The sequence below is a fragment of the Oryctolagus cuniculus genome, chromosome 14 (assembly GCF_051225735.1).
Source record: "Oryctolagus cuniculus isolate XC-2025 breed Fujian yellow rabbit chromosome 14, ASM5122573v1, whole genome shotgun sequence".
Classification (NCBI taxonomy): Eukaryota; Metazoa; Chordata; class Mammalia; order Lagomorpha; family Leporidae; genus Oryctolagus; species Oryctolagus cuniculus.
Window position 1 is genome coordinate 21,362,097 of NC_142880.1, and position 19,959 is coordinate 21,382,055.

The 19,959-nt window shown below is 36.8% G+C and overlaps 1 protein-coding gene across 4 annotated transcripts in view; it reads right to left on the reverse strand.

Moving 5' to 3' along the window:
* The window catches only part of CHD1 (chromodomain helicase DNA binding protein 1), a 71,293-nt gene that overhangs the window by 34,439 nt on the left and 16,895 nt on the right, over nt 1-19,959 (reverse strand). For all 4 annotated transcript variants that reach the window (XM_051853606.3, XM_051853604.3, XM_089313062.1 and 1 more), the window contains exons 3-15: nt 18,630-18,831; nt 17,590-17,706; nt 16,186-16,250; nt 13,068-13,217; nt 12,675-12,943; nt 11,783-12,008; nt 11,008-11,108; nt 10,606-10,784; nt 9,186-9,313; nt 7,918-8,134; nt 7,177-7,266; nt 2,465-2,655; nt 1,634-1,822 (exon numbers count right to left, since the gene is read on the reverse strand). In XM_051853606.3, the coding sequence (XP_051709566.1) occupies nt 1,634-1,822; nt 2,465-2,655; nt 7,177-7,266; nt 7,918-8,134; nt 9,186-9,313; nt 10,606-10,784; nt 11,008-11,108; nt 11,783-12,008; nt 12,675-12,943; nt 13,068-13,217; nt 16,186-16,250; nt 17,590-17,706; nt 18,630-18,831 (2,124 nt within the window). The remainder of the gene's footprint in view (nt 1-1,633; nt 1,823-2,464; nt 2,656-7,176; nt 7,267-7,917; nt 8,135-9,185; nt 9,314-10,605; nt 10,785-11,007; nt 11,109-11,782; nt 12,009-12,674; nt 12,944-13,067; nt 13,218-16,185; nt 16,251-17,589; nt 17,707-18,629; nt 18,832-19,959) is intronic.

Below are 19,959 nucleotides of genomic sequence, written 5' to 3' on the forward strand. Positions count from 1 at the left end.
AAAGTATTACTACATTTTAATAATTCTTACCAGAATTAGAATATCATCATTTTGCAAAATGTGATCTTGCTCTGAGATAAGATAAATCTAAACAAGCATCTAAACCTACCTACTCATTTACAAGAACTGAGGGGATTTATGAAGCTATTCCAGAGGGACTGTAAAGTCTAGATTGTGGGAAAATTCTACAGAATAACTGTTTGTTCTCAAATATTTTGATAAAAACAGGTACCATGAAATTAGAGATTAAAAAGAGATAAACTATCATACATAGATCTTATTTCACTGATTAAAACTTAATATGTTTCAGACAATACACATGATTTGAACACTGATACTGAACAGTATTCGTATCAAGGAATTATAAGTAGAATACTGATACTTTTAAAACAATTCTTTGAAAAACAACTATATCCCTGATTTGCCTTAAAAGGGCAGGGACTGGGAGAAATGAGGATGGCTATAGATAACAAGACTATCTATGAGTTTAAAATTAAGCTGAGTCATAGCTACATGGGTTCACTGTATTATTCAGTTTTTATATCTGAGATTTCCCATAATGAAAACTTTAAATTATGTAACATGTATATTTTTAAATGCATGGCACTTACAGATTTATCATAAAACATAACTATTTCTGAGACTCCAAATGCATCTAGCAATGTTCCTCATTTCATGGAACTGTGTTTAAATATTTATGAGGACATACAGCCTTTATGTTTCTTTTAAAGTGATGTTATATAAAGATTATGAAATGCAAAATTCTCATAAAATATGGCTTGTTAATATTTTTTTTTTGACAGGCAGAGTGGACAGTGAGAGAGAGACAGAGAGAAAGATCTTCCTTTTTCCATTGGTTCACCCCACAATGGCCGCACCACGCTGATCTGAAGCCAGGAACCAGGTGCTTCTCCTGGTCTCTCATGTAGGTGCAGGGCCCAAGATCCTGGGCCATCCTCCATTGCACTCCCGGGTCACAGCAGAGAGCTGGACAGGAAGAGGAGCGACCGGGACAGAATCCGGCACCCCGACTGGGACTAGAACCCAGTGTGCCGGCGCCGCAGGTGGAGGATTAGCCTATTGAGCCAAGGTGCTGGCCGCGCATCAGTTCTGTCCCGGTTGCCCCTCTTCCAGTCCAGCTCTCTGCTGTGGCCCGGAAGGCAGTGGAGGATGACCCAAGTGCTTGGGTCCTGCACCCGCATGGGAGACCAGGAGGAAGCACCTGGCTCCCGACTTTGGATCCACACAGTGTGCCGGCCTTAGTGGCCATTTGGGGGATGAGCCAATGGAAAAGGAAGACCTAAAATGTTACTGTTTCTTTTTCTAGTCTGTCAATAATTGTAATTTCATAATACCTTAGTATCACAGAAATCCTAACCTTTAAAGGTAACCCTCTACATAACATACCACAGTATAATATCAAGGAGAGATTAATAGGTCTTTAATTTCATGGTGTCCATAATCTTAACCATGCCATCCAATCTCTCTGCTTCATTCTGCCATAGAATTCACCAGTTGCTACTATTGTAAAAGCCTCTTTGTAAAGAGGGGAGAGACACCACACAATAAGGACAAGGGCACGTAGGTTATTCAGAATTAAATATTTAAAACATGTATTCTGTGTACTGCTTACTTGTAATATTGTTTCTGTAAAGCACTCATTTCCATTCTTAAAATTTGCTCAACTTTGGCAGGAAGAGATTTTTCCACATCCTTCTTAACCCGGCGTAACAGAAATGGCTCCAACTCCTTGTGGAGACTCGCATAACCATATTCTCTCCCTTTGCCGTGCTCTTCTTCAAAGTCTTCCCATGAAGAAAACCTTTAAATTTTTTTTAAAAAATGGAATTACTGAAAAAATTCAGATTTCAGGCAGTCATTTGCAAATAAAACAGATTTTTTTAAGAAAAAAAATTATTATTCTAAAAAATCTCCCTCCCAAGAAGTCCATAATATAATGTATATATTCATATATACAAATAGATGTAGTTGCTTCATAAGCTGTGATTCTGAGTCCCATAATGTGAAGTATTTTAATGAACAGAAATAATTATCACTAAAATATTTCACCAAAAATACAGTCTCAGAGTTCTGGATCTATTCAAGAATAAAAGTTTATAACCTTGGACAAGTTATTTATCTTTTTCTAGTACTTTTATAGATTTAGAAAATGTAATGATCAGTACCTTATTGTTATTAAATATAAAGAATTAGGCAGTCTTTCAGTTTTCCGAGTATGTTATATTTTGAACACATGCAAAATCAACAGTTGTAATTTATTATGCATGACATGTTTTCTAAACTATTCCACCTTATTTCCCCTTTTTCCTTCTGAATAATCTGTATCCCAGTATTTTAATAGTAATAATACCGCTTTCTAACCTTATTAACCTGCACTTATTTTCCCATTAAATGTAACAATCCAAAACTATGATTAAAATTGTGTATCTCATATTTGTCTTACTTTTCAGGCATAATGAAATGTAGCAAAGACCACAGCTCTTTGAGGGAATTTTGAAGAGGGGTTCCAGTGATAAGGAGACGGTGATTGGATTTAAAATCTATTAAAGTTTTGTACAGAAGGGAGTCATCATTCTTTAATCGATGTGCTTCATCAACGCCTATAAATGCCCAATTCAGACCTCCAAGGAATGCCTTAAAAAGAACAGAATATATATTTTGAGAGAAAAAATAAAATTCAAATTTAGTCTCCTCTCCCCTATTTAATCTAAGCCCAGGCTATTCAGAGGCAAAGAAAAATTAAAAACAAACTTTTGTCTCATTTTCAAATAAAAATATTACAATGCTCAAATCAGGCAACTCACTATGCAAAAATAAAATTCCTATATGATTAACTATTAGGAAATAATGTCAAGTAGAAGTTTTTATTAGCTTATATGTTGACAATAGATGAAAAAATATTACCATCTATAAATTTTACAAATCTATTTTAAATTTAATTTTATAATTGGGGGTTTTATTCTATAATCAGACAATCCTTAGATTTTTAACATATTTTTATTTATTTATCTGAAAGACAAAAGAGCTTGTTCCAAACTACTGGTTCACTCACATAGTGCTCACAACACCTGGGGCTGAAGACGGGGGCTAGGAACACAATTCAGGTTTCCCATGTGGGTAGCAGAGATCCAATTACTTGAGCCATCAGCACTGTCTCTCAGGCTTTGCATTAGTAGGAAGGTGGAGTTAGGAGCCAGAGTGGAAACAAAATTCAGGTGCTCCAATGCAAGATGTGGGTATCTTTTTTTTTTAAGATTTTATTTATTTATTTGAGAGGCAGAGTTACAGACAGTGAGAGGGAGCAACAGAGAGAAGGGTCTTCCTTCTGTTGGTTCACTCCCCAAATAGCCGCAACGGCAGGAGCTGTGCTGATCTGAAGCCAGGGGCCAGGTGCTTCTTCCTGGTCTCCCATGTCGGAGCAGGGGCCCAAGCACTCTGGCCATCTACTACTGCTTTCCCAGGCCACAGCAGAGAGCTGGATTGGAAGAGGAGCAGCCGGGAATAGAACCAGGGTCCATATGGGATGCTGGCACTGCAGTCAGAGGATTAACCCACTGCGCCACAGCGCCGGCCCCTGATTGTGGGTCTCTTAACCGCCAGATTAAATGCCCATCCCAATCTTTAGACCTTAGCCATCACCCTGCTATACTGTTTCTTTTTCAGAGACTACCCTTCTAAATTTTTCTGATCCCCTTGTTTGTAACTGTTGTGGCAAGCTGAACCAAAGTAGATGAATTTGAAACAAGCTCAATGTCACCTCCTTGAAAGATTAACTCATCTTTCTGGGCTTGAACAAGCAACAGCCAGGAGTATGTTACCAAACCTGCCCCTGAAGATGAGAGACTCACTCTGAACAACAGACCTTGATGGGGAAGTGAGCATACACAGGCCTCAGTATCTAATGGAAGCCCAGTGTTAACACCCCTGATTATATTTTGCACTTATCTGCAGTGTGAACAGTAACCAGAGCCTTTCATTTCCCCACCATTTGTCAGTCAGGAGCCTCCTCTTTTCTCTTTCCAAGAACACTGAGTTGTATGCTGATGTGATTTAAGTCCCTCCACAGGGTTCCTCTGGGCCCTTCAGAATAACTGTGTTTATGAGTAAACCAACACTTTAGCCCAAGCCCAACAAAGGTCTCTATAAACGTCAACTTACAGAAGCTATGATACAACTTGGAACAGTTGTATCATATAATTCACCACATGGCTTTCATGAACTATAGATCTATAATAAACAAATTCAGTTAGAGCCATTAGGTTGTGCAGCAGCGAGGTAAGCCCCCATATTGGCACCAGTTCAAGTCCTGGCTGCTCCACTCCTGGTCCAGTTGCTGGCTAAAGGGCCTGGGAAAGCAGAACCCAGATGGGAGACCTGGATGGAGTTTCCAGGCTCCTGGCTTTGGCCCAGTACATCCCTGGCTGTTGTGGCCAATTGGGGAATGAAGGAGTGGATGTGAAATCGGACATGACCCCCTAAAATTTACCCAAAAATGTGGTCCCTTAAAGTTCCCCAGAATTGCTATCTGGGATGCCACATGTGATATCAGAATTTGGGGTGCCATACTATTTCACCATGGGCTTATTACTAAATCCCCAATATTAATAAGCCCAAGAGGGTTCTTGCCTAATATTTAGAGAAGAATTCTAAATATTGGCACAGATAAACGAGACAGCATGGTACGTTTTAAGCTTTATTTAATGAGAAAAGTATCTAGGAAAGTGAGAGCTTTAGTTCAGGTAGGAGAGAGGGGAAAGTCTGGAAACTAGGGTAGCGTCCATACCAAGCAGAGAGCAGGCCAAAAGCCACATGCAGCCAGCGCCTTGAGCTGCTATCCATCGCTTATCACCTGCAGCAAAGCCGAGAGCATTTTTGGACACTCCCTGCCTTTTTATAAATTTTCCACAGGGGAGTGGCTTGTGGGCAGGTGGACACTCAGGAATGGTCACATAGAGCCTGATGTCACATGGGGGCATGGTGGGGGTTTCAGGTAGGGTGTAAGGTCACACAGGGGCATGGCGAAGGTAGGGTCTTCCAGCTCACAAATCTAATCAATTTTAGCCTGTATGCCTGCCTATTTCAGATGGAAGATGGATCTAACTTTGCTTTTCAAATAAGTAAATCTTTTAAAAACAGAAAAGGGAAAGCTAAATTAAAAATGAGAAAATCAAATTGTTGCTATTTGCAGATGACATGATTTTATACACAAAATACCCGCAAAGACTTCACCAAAAACTATTAGACTAATAAACAAGTTTGCCAAAGTTGGAGGGTACAAAGACAACATGCAAAAAAAACCAAACCAGTGTTGTTATCCACCAATAGCAAATTGTCTAAAAAAAGAAAAATCAAGAAAGTAACCTCATTTCTAATAGCAAACAAACAGAAATCCTAGGAATACATCTAATCCGTGAAGCAAAAGATAAACAGAAAAAGCTATAAAATATTAAAGAAATTGAAGGGCACAAAGAAATGAAAGACATCGCTTGTTCATGGATTTAAACAATCAGTATTAGAATGTCAATACCAGCAAAGGGATTTAGATTTAATGCAATCCTATCAAAATACCAATGACACTTTATTAAAAAAAAAAAAACAACAACACTATTAGAATTTGTATGGAATCACAAAACACCCTGAGAACAGCCAATACAATTTTTAGCAAAAAGAAGGCATGAGACACTTTACTACCTGACTTTAAAATTCACTACACAAAACTATAATAATTAACATAGCATGGTCTAGCATAAAACAAACACACAGACCAGTGAAACAGAATACATAACCTGGAAGTACACCTGTGGATCTATAGCCAACTGACCTTTGACGAAAGTGCTAAGAACACTCACTGGAGAAATGACAGCCATTTCAATACATAGTGCTGGGAAAAATCAAACATACACATGCAGAAGAATTAAACCAGAACACTATTTCTAACCATCTACAAACATCAACTCAAAATGGATCAAAGATATAAATTTAAGAACTGACACTATAAGCCCACTCGAAGAAAACATATTTAAATCAGATCCCAAAAGCACAGGCAACAAAAGCAAAAATAGACAAGTGGCATTTTATCAATTTAAAAAGCTTCACACAGCAAAAAAAAAAGCAAGCAACAGAGGAGACAACCCACAGCTGTTTCTGTCTCTCTTCTCTCACTATGTAACTCTGATTTTCAAATAAATAAATCTTAAAAAAAAAAAAGAAAAAAGAAAAATCAGTGCTGGAATGAATGTGGAGAACAAAAGGAATCCTTTCACACTGTTGGTGGAAATGTAAATTAGCACAACCACCGTGGGAAACAGTATGGCAATTCCTCAAAAAATTATTAATAAATCCATTACATTCCAGTAATATCAATACTGCATATATATCCAAAAGATACGCAATCAAATCTATCCAAGAGACATCTGCAGTCCCATGTTAACTTCAGAACTACTCACAATAACCAAAAAAGGCAAACAATCTAGAAATGGAAACAATCTAAGTGTCTATCAATCATCAGCTGATGAATAAACAAAATGCAGTAATACACACACAACAGAATACCAGTGGGCCACAAAAGGGATGAACTCTTGTCATTTGCCAAAATGTGGGTTAAGTAAGTGGTACTTATGTTAAGTGAAAGAAACCCAGCACAGAAAAGACAAGTACTATACCATCTCACTCAGGTGGAATCTAAAAAAGTTGACTTCAAAGAAGTTGAGAGTAACATGGTGGTTACCACAGGCTGTAGAAAGTAGGTGTGAGGGAGAGACAGGGAAAGCTACATGTGAAACAAGTTCTGGATATGACTAGATAAGTTCTATCATTAAGTGAATTAATACTTAAAGCTCATAAACAGTTTACAAATCAATAGACTCTGTAAAAAAAACTGGTTCCAAGACAAGAGTTGGCAAACTTCTTCTGTAAAGAGCCAAATGACAATTATTCTAGACCCTGAAGACCAATATGTGGCCTCTCAAATATCTATTCTACAATTCTTTAAATCTTAACGCTTTAAAAGAGTAAAAATTAGTCTCAGCTCAACGGGCATAAAAAGTAAATCCACAAGCCGATCTAAAATTTAAGCTGTCTTTTCACCCTACCCACAATAGAAGTTAAAAGAAAAACTGATAATATACCAAACAGAATAACTGAAGTAATACAGACCTTATCCTTCAACAAAATTTCATAAGTTGTTAACAATATATTAAATTTTAACCGCTTGGTCTGAGGATGCATCCATTCATGAGTTCTTATCTGTGAAGAAATTTTAAGACCCATATAAGCAAATTAATAAGACTTTTACTAGAATATCTAACATAAAATTAAATCTACCCCAAACACACAAATAACAAGGTATATGTTTATGCAATAAAAGTTATTCATTATGTAACCCAACTTGCTACATTGTTCTTATCATAAATAAAACATAAATGCTGTGGCATATTCAAATTTTATATAAAAATGAAGCAAATTTGTAATGCACATCTTTCAATGAAGAAAATTCTCATTTAAGAAAACACAAGTGATTCATTCATTTCATTATAATACATTTATAAATGTATCAATGAAAGCTTGGGATGTGCATCACAAGAACTGAGAGGAGGGGTGTAACAGAGTACAAATGACCAAAACTAGCAATGAATTAAAACTGTGAAACTGAGGCTAGGCAAGGGAAGATTATTATACTCTTCTGACTGCTTTCATGTATATTTTAAACTTGTCATAAACAGAAAGAAGTATGAAGTAACATTAAACCTAAATTTTATTTTTTATTACAGCAATTAACATGTTTTGATCACATATTCGTGGCAAGTTCTATGCTAAAAAACCCTATGATTATAAAAATTAGATGTCCTCAAATATAAGCAATCCCAGGTGTGTCAATTTGTGAGAAAACAAACTTACCATGTTTCTGCTGTTAATGTCCCCTAAATAAACCACAGAATTCATTTGAGACGCCCATGTCTGAATCTCCCTTTGCCAGGAAGTGAGAGTAGAGAGTGGTACTACTAACAAAAAAGGTCCATATAATTGATGCTCATGAAACAAGTAATTCAGAAATGAGATCGTCTGTATTGTTTTTCCAAGGCCCATCTCGTCAGCAAGTATACAACTATTTCCTCTACAAAGTTAAAAAAAAAAAAAAGTCATGTATGCAACAAAGATTCAAATATATACAAAAACCTTTTAAAACCATATATATATACATTTACATGAGCAGTTAAATGGAATTAACCTGATAGGTATTATATATACCATTTTTATTAGATACAAATAAACAAAAAAGCATCTGTCTAATCACCAATATTATAGAAAAGAAAAAGGACTGTACCACTTTAGTCCAGAAAACATTAAGAAGTGTTATCTTTTACCAACTATTCAGTGGAGGATACAATTCATCTATGAATAGAATATGGATATATTAAATAAAAAGTATGTAGGAAGAACACTGGTGGAAAATCATAGCTAAAGTGCACCCTAGACATTACTATATTCCCCCACGAGCAGGGTACACAGGCACAGGAAAAACCAAAGGACTAAATAAGTATCAGAAATAGCTAGGAAGCAGAGAAATATTCTAGGAGTAGTGTGGGAAGAGATTGTATTTACATAATTTTTATAGTTGAATGAAAACATTAAGAAATGCAACAATAAAGATAAAAAAAAAAACAAAAACTGCAACAGATAAGAAATCAAAGCTCCACTGAATTTTCTTCTATTATTATTTATAAAAATTAGGAAAACAAAGTCTTGCACATAAAATGCCCATCTTACACTCTATGTTAACGGAAATATTTTCTTAATCCTGTATTTGTAAAATCCTGACTTGCTTCAAATTGGATGATTCAAAATATATACGGGGGCTGGCTGCAATACACTGAGTTAAGCTGCCCCCTGCAATGCCAGCATCCCACAAGGGTGGTTCAAGTCCTTGTTGTTTCACTTCAAATCCAGCCCCTGCTAATGTACAAGGGAAAGCAGTGGAGGGTGGCCCAAGTGCTTGGAGTCCACATGGGAGACCCAGATGGAATTCTATGTTCCTGGCTTCAGCATGGCCCAGCCTCAGCAGCTGCAGCCAGTTGGGGAGGGAACCACCAGATGAAAGATCTGTCTATCCTTCTGTCTGTTAACTCTACCTTAAAAAAAAAAAAAATGAATGAAGATATACCTACTTGCACCATGAGTGAGCAAGCCAATTTAAACCATTTAGTTGATAATCTCTTAATTCTAAACCTTCATGTCCTCCAATATAGGATGGTTGCTTCTTCAAGGCAACAAACCTTGGTCTTTGTTTTAATACCTTTAGTAGAAATAAATGTTAGTATATAGAATTATTAAATAGAGTAAGTTATACAAATGCCAAAGGTATAGTACAGTGGGTTAAGCTGCCATCTGCAATGCTGTCATCCTTTAGGCAACAGTTCAAGTCCCAGCTGCTCCACTTCTGATCCAGCTCCTTGCTAGTGTGCCTTGGAAAGCAATGGAAGATGGCCCAAATACTTAGGCCCTGCACCCACGTGGGAGAATGGTTGAAATTCCAGGATCCTGGCTTCAGCCTGGCCCAGCCCTGGTAGTTGAGACAATTTGTGGAGTGAACCAGCAGATGGGAAGATCTTTCTTTCTGTCTCTTCTCTCTGTAACTGCCTTTCAAATAATAATAAAAAAAAAACTTTAAAAAATGAAAATCTTAGCATTGACTATGTATATGTATGTTAAAGATTTATTTTTTTTAAAAGGCAGAGTGAGGGAGAGAGATCCTCCATCTGCTGGTTCACTCCTCAAATGGCCAAGAGGGCCACAGAGGAGCTGATCCAAAGACAGGAGTCAGGGACTTTCTACGGGTCTCTCATGTTGGTGCAGGGACCCAAGCACTTGCGCCATCTTCTGCTGCTTTCTCAGATGCATCAGCAGAGAGCTGGATTGAACTAGAGCAGCTAGGACTTGAACCAACACCCATACGAAATACCAGCACCGCAGGCGACGGCATTACCCTCAGTGGCAGCCTGAATATAATTTTTTTAAATTTCATCTCATATCCTCAATCTCAGAGACTCCATGACTCAAAATGTATCTGAGTATTTGCTCAAAGATTATTTCCTATTACACAAATAAGAATGTACAGTGAAGTATTTGTCCTTTTGCATAGAAATTGATTAAAATAATAACTTTGGTTAACTGCAAAGATTTCAAAAGTATTAAACAAGCCAGTCCTGCATACTTTCTTGTGAGTACACCCCTCTTCTCCTTTTCTTCATTCTAAGAAATTGTAGCCTGCCTTTGAAACCAAACATACACCCTTACTTTCCAAAAGAAATTTTGCTATTTGGTCTCTCCAGTTCAGTTCCTACCACTACCAACACCACCACCACCAGTTTATTTACTGTCTTCCAATCACGTCACTCAGCAAACCTAAAAGTGTCACATTTAAGGAAACAGAGCAACTATAAGAACCTAACTTCCTAAGTCTACCCATTAACCAAGACCAAGAAGTACTCTATTCAGACAATATTAACTCAGAATCCAACTCTCTTAGGCATATAATATTTATGATACATACATAGCCAATAATTAAAAGTACTAAAGAATACTCACTTTGCAGTCTTTGAAAGGAGTGGTTTTTGATTGGTTCCTGCTAAAATACTCATCAATGCATGCCTGAAACTTTTTGGAAATGAGAGCTCCATCTTCCCAGCTGCACTCTGAATATGGAAGGCCCTGCCATTTGCAATAATAATCAGGATAACCAGCTGCTGACTTTTGATTGGAATGAGCTGTGAGATAAATTGGGTACACAATTTATATTTTGTATATGTAATCTTATCAGACTTATTTCTTAATAAAGGCTACACAAATAAAAACTAGTCATCCAGCTGACAACTTGATTTTTAGTAAATGTAAGTGACTATATTTGATGTTTAAGTAGTAATGATTTTTCTCCAAATTATTTCAAGCTTAAAAAGATAAAAAGTCCAATCAGAATCATTTATTACTAACCAATTATACGCTCCACTATTTGATATTGTTTATGTAGATCATCTGTAAGTTCCTGCTGGCAATTATAATATTCCACATCTTCTGGGGAAGCATTTTTCAACCTGCAAAATTATTAATCCAAAAATATATTTCAAAATCCTCCAAATACCCCCCCATCCCTTCAACTACTATCTACAGTACCACTTATCACATAATCCAAGTGTGAATAATAAAGAAACTGAAAGCAGTAAGGCATCACTGATTTTGAACTTTGAAAATAGTAATGTATATCCCTAAAAGTTTTTTTTTTTTTTTTACAGGCAGAGTGGACAGTGAGAGACACAGAGAGAAAGGTCTTCCTTTTGCCATTGGTTCACCCTCCAATGGTCGCCGCAGCCAGCACGGTGCGGCCAGCGCATCGCGCTGATCCGAAGCCAGGAGCCAGGTGCTTCTCCTGGTCTCCCATGGGGTGCAGGGCCCAAGCACTTGGGCCATCCTCCACTGCACTCCTGGGCCATAGCAGAGAGCTGGCCTGGAAGAGGGGCAACCGGGACAGAATCCGGCACCCTGACTGGGACTAGAACCCGGTGTGCTGGTGCCGCAAGGTGGAGGATTAGCCTATTGAGCCACGGCGCCGGCCCCTAAAAGTTTTAATTGTAATGCTATCCCTGAAAGTTTTACCTTGAAATGTTTATAAATAATTATTTTAGGCTATCACTTCATTATTGATTTTGTATCCCTTATCAACAAAACTTAGAATTACTTTTAAAAAAAGTATGGTACAGAACATATTTACCATCGTTTTGTTTCCTGATCTTTTTTCTTATAATTATCCAATTTTTTCATTCCTCTAACATTCTGCTGTTTAAGCGTTTCCTCTGTCTCCCAAGTATTATGGATATGGGACCATCCTTTCCATTTAATTAAATACTGGATCTCTCCTGGTTCCTTGTTTTTTTCAAATCCCGCATTTGGGTCACCATCTGCTTCAACTGCATAGATGGTTGTAGTAGCACCAGTAGCTGAAATTAAAAGCACAAGACATTCCATTTAACTTTGTTTTAGGATTTATTTCCTTCTGGCTCAAAATTTCAAGAAAATAGTTTCAGAAATATGTACAGGTTGAGTATCCCTGATCCAAAATGGGCCAGCAGTGTTTCAGATTTCAAAGTAATTCAGATTATCTGATCAGAGACATTCAATCTGTACTCGTTCAAAAAAAACAAAGTCAAAAGACAGTGGTATGTTTATGATTACCTACCAATTTATAATAACTGATAACCAAGAGACCAATGACTAGAAATTAAAATGGTTAAAAATGATCTTCAAAAATTTCATGTCAACATAAACTAAACATAAATCTACACTCAAGATGAGAGAAAAATTTTCACAAATCAAGCATTTTAAGAAACTCAAAATACCTAACAGCAACTGTTAATCAGTATAGCAAAAGAACAACAATTCAGACATAACGTATTAGAAATTTTCTAATTATCAATAATAAATATCTTGGAGTCAGAGTTGAATATTTTCTGGGAAGATACTCAGGCTAAGCAAAACACACTATTATAGCAACTAGCTGAAATAGAAAAAAATCCTCTGCACTTTCAAAATTGAAAAATTTTAAGAAATAGTTTTTTCCCCCAAGCCAATACTATTTAAGTAACTGTATACATATATATTAATACCTCCTTTTCTCCCAATTCTACAATCCATAAATCTTTCTATTGTTTCAAATTCCTCTTCCTCAGGTTGAGGGACATCCTCTCCACACACTTCCAATAGGTCATCAGAATCTGTTTTCATTTCTTCATCTTCCTTATAGCTAACATTGACAGTTGCTTGGCGACGAGAACTTCTTTTATCATTATCATAATCTTCATCATCATCGTCCTCGGATGAATCAATCTGTCTCTTTTTCTGTCCAAGAATCTTCTTTGCATTTTTTGACTTAGATCTAGGGAAGAAAAAAGCATTTTAAGGAAATGTTACCATAAAAAAAGATTTAAGAGATTACACACAAACACGAGTACTTTCCAAGTCAACAATACTCAACAGAAAACCAAAAACATCATACGCACCTATTTTGAGGTTTTCTGCTTTTAACTTTATTTTTTGGCTCATAATCTGATTCCGTTTCATCACAACTGCTTTTCTCTCTCTCTTCTTCAGATTCTGAATCTGAGCCAGACTGAGATGGAGATCCTGACCCAGACATTTGCCAGTCTTCACTACACAGAAAATTTACAAAGCATTTTTATTTATACTTACATCAGACAGCAAATTTTGCCACTAATAAAACACAAATATGATAAAATCAACTAATTCATTTTTTAGTTCATATTAAAAATATTTATCTACCGTTAGTAAAAACTTAAGTACCATAGAATAGGAAAATATTCTTCAGAGACTTTTCTGGTAATTTGTTTAGCTGTACATCAATGAACAACAAATGACAGCTTAATTCTCATTATAGATGAAAATGTATGCCAATTTTGGTCATGGGATTTAATATTGAATACAGTTATTGAATTTGCCCTCTCAAAAAAAAAATTCTAGGGATTGGCATTATGGTATAGTAGGTTAAGCTGCCACCTGCAATGGCAGCATACCATACCAAGCACCAGTTTGAATCCATTTCCAATCCTGCTCCCTGCTTAGGTGACTGGGAAGGCAGCAGAGCGATGGCCCAAATACTGGGCCCTTACCATCCATGTGGAAGATGGGGATGGACTTTGGAGCTCTTGGCTTCCACTTGGAAGAGCCTCCCATTGTTGCACCTATTTTGGGGAATAAACCAGCAGATGGAATAGCTCTCTGCTTTTCAAATACATCTTTAAAAAACACAGATCTTAATGTTTTAATTCTCTAGAGGCTGTAAAACATGTCTTTTAAAATTGGTAAAAGTACATCTTCAATGAGAATAGCTTAAAGTGGGGCTGGAGTTGTGACACAGTGGGTAAAGTCGCTGCCCGTGACATTGGCATCCCACTGTTTGAGTTTCCAATGCTCCATTTCCAATCCAGCTCCCTGCTATTGGCATGGGAAAAAACGGTGGAAGATGGCCCAAGTACGTGGGCCCTGCCTCTCTAGTGGGAGACCTGGTTGAATCTCCTGGCTCCTGGCATTGGCCTGGCCCAGCCCTGGCCATTGTGGACAATTGGTGAGTGAATCAGCGGACAGAAGATCTCTTTCTGTCTCTCTTCCTCTCTGTAATTCTGACTTTCAAATAAGCAAGCAAATAAATAATAAATATATATTTTTAAAGATTTATTTTATTTATTTGAAAGTCAGAATTAAACAGAAGGAGAGGCAGAAAAAGAAGTCTTCCATCTGCTGGTTCACTCCCCAGTTGGCTGCAATAGCCGAAGCTGCACCAATCCAAGGCCAGGAACTTGAAGCTTCTTCTGGATCTCCCACACGGGTACAGGGGCCCAAGGACTTGGGCTAACTCTACTGCTTTCCCAGGCCATAGCAGAGTTGGACTGGAAGTGAAGCAGCCAGGACTCAAACCAGCACCCATATGGGATGCCAGCACAGCACTGTAGGCTGTGGTTTTACTCACTGCGCCACAGCACCAACCCCAGTAATAAATATTTTTTTAAAAAAGGTTAAAATATAAGAAATGTAAAAACAAAAACAGCACCTAACTAACCAACATTCAATGACTACCGACTTAATTACTATTTTTAGTCTATTTCATTCCATTCAACATGTACAGAAAAATTCTTTATGCACACGTTAATAGTCTGTCAATTTGTAAAGCTCAAATGAAATTCTAATAAATAATATATCTTGTTTCAGCTATTGTTTCTGCTCCATTGCTCTTGTTACAATATATGCTGAAGGTTACATAAGCAAGCATATATGTCAAAACTTATGATAAAAAATATAATAGAACAAGACTGTTTATCTTGATATCTTTCTATAGTTTACATACTGGGAAGAGCAACAAGTAAAACATATGAAAAAGTCTCTACTTTAATTGTTCATAATATAAATTGCTCTTTCAATATCCAAAGCAGTCTATCCATCATCCCAAATTTTTTAATGCTATTTGCTGAAACCATGTTAAATTTAGAAACTAATAACTCAGTGGAAGAGTTAAAAAGCTATGAATAAAACATAGAAGGTGAAAAGTTCAATGATTTTTCATTTAAAACTAGCAGACAGATCTGAAGAAATTAGAATATGGTACAGCAATAGAGATTAGTACATGATATGGTAAGATTCATGGAAGATAAACTGAATGAATCAATATACATCCATTAATACAGAACCAAAGAGATTTATTTACAGAATGAGAAATAGAAAATATTCATATACACAATGACTAAGCTCTCAGAAACTAATAAAAGATATCTCTATATTAAGAGAGTCCCGCAGGAAAAATAAATTAAAAGTTAGACACACCAAAATGTGCAGAATATCAAAGGCAAACAGAGGGGCCAGTGTCTTGACGCAGGGAGTTAGCTACTGCCTATGACAATGGCATCCTACATGGGTGCTAATTCAAGTCCTGGTCGCTGCAGGTGGATGAGCCTGAGAAAGCAGTGGAAGATGGTCTAAGTACTTGGGTCTCTGGCCATCTGTGTGGGAAACCCAGATGGATTTCTGGGCTCCTAGATTAAGCTGTTACAGCCATTTGGGGAGAGAACCAGCAGATGGAAGATCTCTTGCTCTTTCTCCCTCTAACTCTGCCTTTCAAATAAATAATTAAAAAAAAAAAAAAAGGCAAACAGAAAAAATGAAGATAAAACTACAGAGTATTTCTGAAGAGAAAGGCACCAAATCATTAAAATGAATATGAACTAAGAATCTGAAGTATTCTTAAGAATTCTGGGTCATGATCTTTGGGCAATTACACTGAATTTCTTTATGATTCTACAGATTAAGTAAATTTTATGTGCACATGAATTTTAGGGATAGCTACTGGCAGACATTATAGTGCCTACACACCTAAGTTTCCCAAATTAACGCTTTCTGATATTATGAATCAATAGATCTTTAAAATTTAAAAATATATGTAGGGAAGAGAAGTAACATGAGAATAAGAGATGGTGCAAAAACTGGTTTCATTAAATTATAAAATACTATAGCCAAGAATATACAAATCTACTTTCAGGAGGAAATTCCATACATAAAGAAATAAAAAAAAATTAAGAGTTTCCTAATAGGAAAGCAGTCAAGTGGACATACTCTTTATGCTTTTTCCTTTTGATCTCACTTGATGAGTCATCAGAATCTTCACTACTAGAGGAATCCTATAGAGAAAAATAAAGTTAGTGTCATTCACTGATGAGTAGAATCGGATAACAAATTTTTACTTGCTGTATTATTTAACATTTGCTTTGCTAATAAAAGTACCTATGTTGTATTTATATTATTAATTAATAAACTTTATATTGCAAATAAAACAGTAAAATCATATAAATATTGTAATGTCAATATTTTGTACAGTCCTAAAATCTACCATCTCTGGATGGACACAACATGAAAACCTAGTTGCTGGTGTGCCAAATTTTCAACTAACATTTTTTTTTTTGAGTTATAGACAGTGAGAGACAGAGAGAAAGGTCTTCCTTCCGTTGGTTCACTCCCCAAATGGCTACTATGGCCGGCACTGCACCAATCCGAAGCCAGGAGCCAGGTGCTCCCTCTTGGTCTCCCATGTGGGTACAGGGGCCCAAGCACCTAGGCCATCCTCCACTGTGTTCCCGGGCCACAGCAGAGAGCTGGACTGGAAGAGGAGCAACTGGGACCTAGAACCCAGCGCCCATATGGGATTCCAGCGCTGCAGGTGGAGGATTAACCAAGTGAGCCACGGCACCAGCCCCAACGTTTTTCTTCTATATTAGTGGTTTTTTTTTTTTTTTTTTAATTGAGAAGCTGGGCGGAGGGAGGTAGAGGTGGAGGGGAAAGGAGGAGAGATGAAGATGCAGACAGACAGGCAGGCCAACTACCAGTTCACTTCCAAATCTCAAATGCCTGCAATAGCCAAGGCTGAGCTGAGCCTAGAGCCAGGAGCTGGGAACTCCATTCAGGTCTCCTATGTGGGTGGCAGGAACTGAAGTACTTGAGCCATTGCTTGCTACCTCCCAGGATCTGCACTGGCAAGCTCGAATGGGAGCCAGAGCTGGGACTCCAGCCTGCACACTCTGGGAAGCAGACGTGGACATCTCAACCACCAGGTCAAAGGTCCAACCCCATCATTATTCTTGAATTTTTTGTTCTTGCATATGTACAGAAGCTACACTGATTTCAGCTGCAGTCTATTCTTTTAAAAATGTCATAAATAGTATTAATATTCTGTATAAAAATGATCTGATGATTGAACATTCCCTCATTCATAGATGTCTTTATGTGTTTAATTATTTCCCTCAGATTTCACATTTCTAGCTTTATTATGATGAGCAAATAAAAAGACTCTTATTGCTTATTTTTTGGATAATGACATGTCTATATTTCAAGACTCATATATATTTTTAAACATAAGTGTTTCCTATCCTTTCAAAGCACTTACTGTTTATAATAATTTTATAAATAGCATTTAAGGATTAAGCATCACATATACTTTAAAAATAGTTCATACTAGAAACTCACCTCTTCTGATCCACTATTAGATGAAGCTTCATGTTGTTGCTGCTGCTGCTGCTGCTGCTGTTTCTTGAGCATTGCAGATCTCTGAACAGCCAGAATACTAGGGCTGGATTTCCAAAACTGTAACAGAAATATCCAACAGTGAAACATAAAAAAAATGTTTAGAAAACTCAAAAGGTTAGTTTCTTGAAAAACATCACTCTCATTTCCACTACTCTCCACCAATAAACTAATACTATTTTCCTTACCCATATTATATATAGAATCACTATAAAATAATTAAAATGCTATGCTTCATGTGTATATAAAAATTATGGTACTGAGTTTCACAGAGAATATTAATACCCTTTAGGTGTTAAAAATATTTTTTCAAAAACAAAATAATGTTATACTAGTGCTACTCACAGTGTGGTTACCTATGTTATCAGATTTTCTCCATGGAAGAAGCTATATTGATTTACATACTGCCTAAGCATCTTATCTCATCATGAACTATTACCCTGAGTAATAACGCACTATACATAAAATCATGAAGTACAGACAAGTTTTGGTGCATCTTATAGGAGCTTATTCCAAAAAGAATAACCCTACCCTATTCTGCTATTCACCTTTTAAGAAGCAGACTTGTATTAAACTCAACCACTTTTAGTAATCAAGTATCTCCTGTGAAGAACTTGACAGCAGAGATAATAAGATAACAATAATCACACAGTATATACCATAAGGTTAACAAGTCATGAAGTCTCTTATATACTTTTTTCTGTAAGGTAAGTATTTATGAAATACAACTTCGGCCTAAGAAAGAGGAAAAAAGCATTTGTATGTACATTTATTTTGCAATTGCTGTTTTACAGTTAGATTGCTTCTTGGGCAATTAGTGCAGACATATAGCCACAAGTTAGAGAATAACTAGAAGTTAATTTTCATGTTTAAAAATACTTTAAAAGTTAAATATTATAAAACCAAGCCTATAAATTTTCCTAAAGAAACAAAGAAGCCTATTTCTTATATACATTTTTATTTCTTATATACATTTTTATTACCTCAGCTCCATCAACTTTTGGTGGCTTTGCTTGAACTTTGTTTTCCCGGGAAGTATCTGACTCAGAGTCTGACTGACTCCCTGATTCGGATCCAGAGTCAGAGTCACTGCTTCCTGACTGGCTACTGCTTCCATCACTGCTGCTCCCCGAACTTGAGCCAGATCCAGAGCGTGAGGCTGACCCAGAATCATCGTCCGACTGACTAGAATAAGAAAAAAAAAAAAAAAACAGAATTCAAACTAAATTAATTAGGAATTTAGTTTTTATTAAATGTTGGTGGAAAGTCTGAAATAATTAAAATAATTAAACATTATTTCATAGTGTAATTGTCCAAGGCCAACCGAATTTGAAAAAGAAATGATGTAAGTCTATTGTATCTGGCATAGTCAATAGACTTAGTATAGTCTTGGCTACCACATAAGCAGAAAGATCACAAACTTCCTCCAAAATAATTTTAAAAATCTACCATGTACATGAAAACATGTTTCTTGTCCTCTTCTGTAATTTTCAAAAACTGCCGCTAGATGGAGGTATTACTCTAAGAAAATAGACTTCAAAATTAAAAGTAATTCTTGTCCAGAGCAGACTTAATATTTATTCCTGGATACAAAAATAAAAGTTTGCAGGAAGACTTTTGAGTCTACAAGTTAGATAAAACTTAGAATGCTTGCCCACATAGCAGACTCATAGAATAACAAACGCCCTAAACCGCATTCTGACCTCAGAATCAGCCCTTAAGGCATTCAGATCTGACTTAAAAGCCCAGGAGAGCATTTCAGACGTGGAAAGCCAAGACACTGGCAAACAATGACCTATGTGAAGGATCTCTGTGAGTGAGATCCCAGTGGAAAGAAGGGGCCATCAAAGAAGCATGTACTTTTCTCTGAAGGGAAGAAAGAAATTCCACTTTGTTCATGGCATTGTCTAAATACTGACAGAGTCTATGGACTCAAAAGGCTTCCACAGCCTTGACAGCTCATGACAAGAGCCTCGGGTGATTACACACATCATAAATAAGAGTGTGAATTGTTAAATCAACAACAGGAGTCACTGCGCACTTACTCCCCATATAGGACCTCTGTCCTTAATGAGTTGTACTATGAGAATTAATAGTGAAACTTCTCTTCAAACAATACTTTATACTTTGTGTGTCTGTGTGGGTACAAACTACTGAAATCTTTACTTAGTATAGAGTTGGTCTTCTGTATAAAAAGATAATTAAAAATGAATCTTAATGAAGAATGGGATGGGAGAGGAAGTAGGAGGTGGGATGAGAACGGGGGTGGGAGGGTGGGTATGGGGGGAAGAACCTCTATATTCCTAAAGCTAT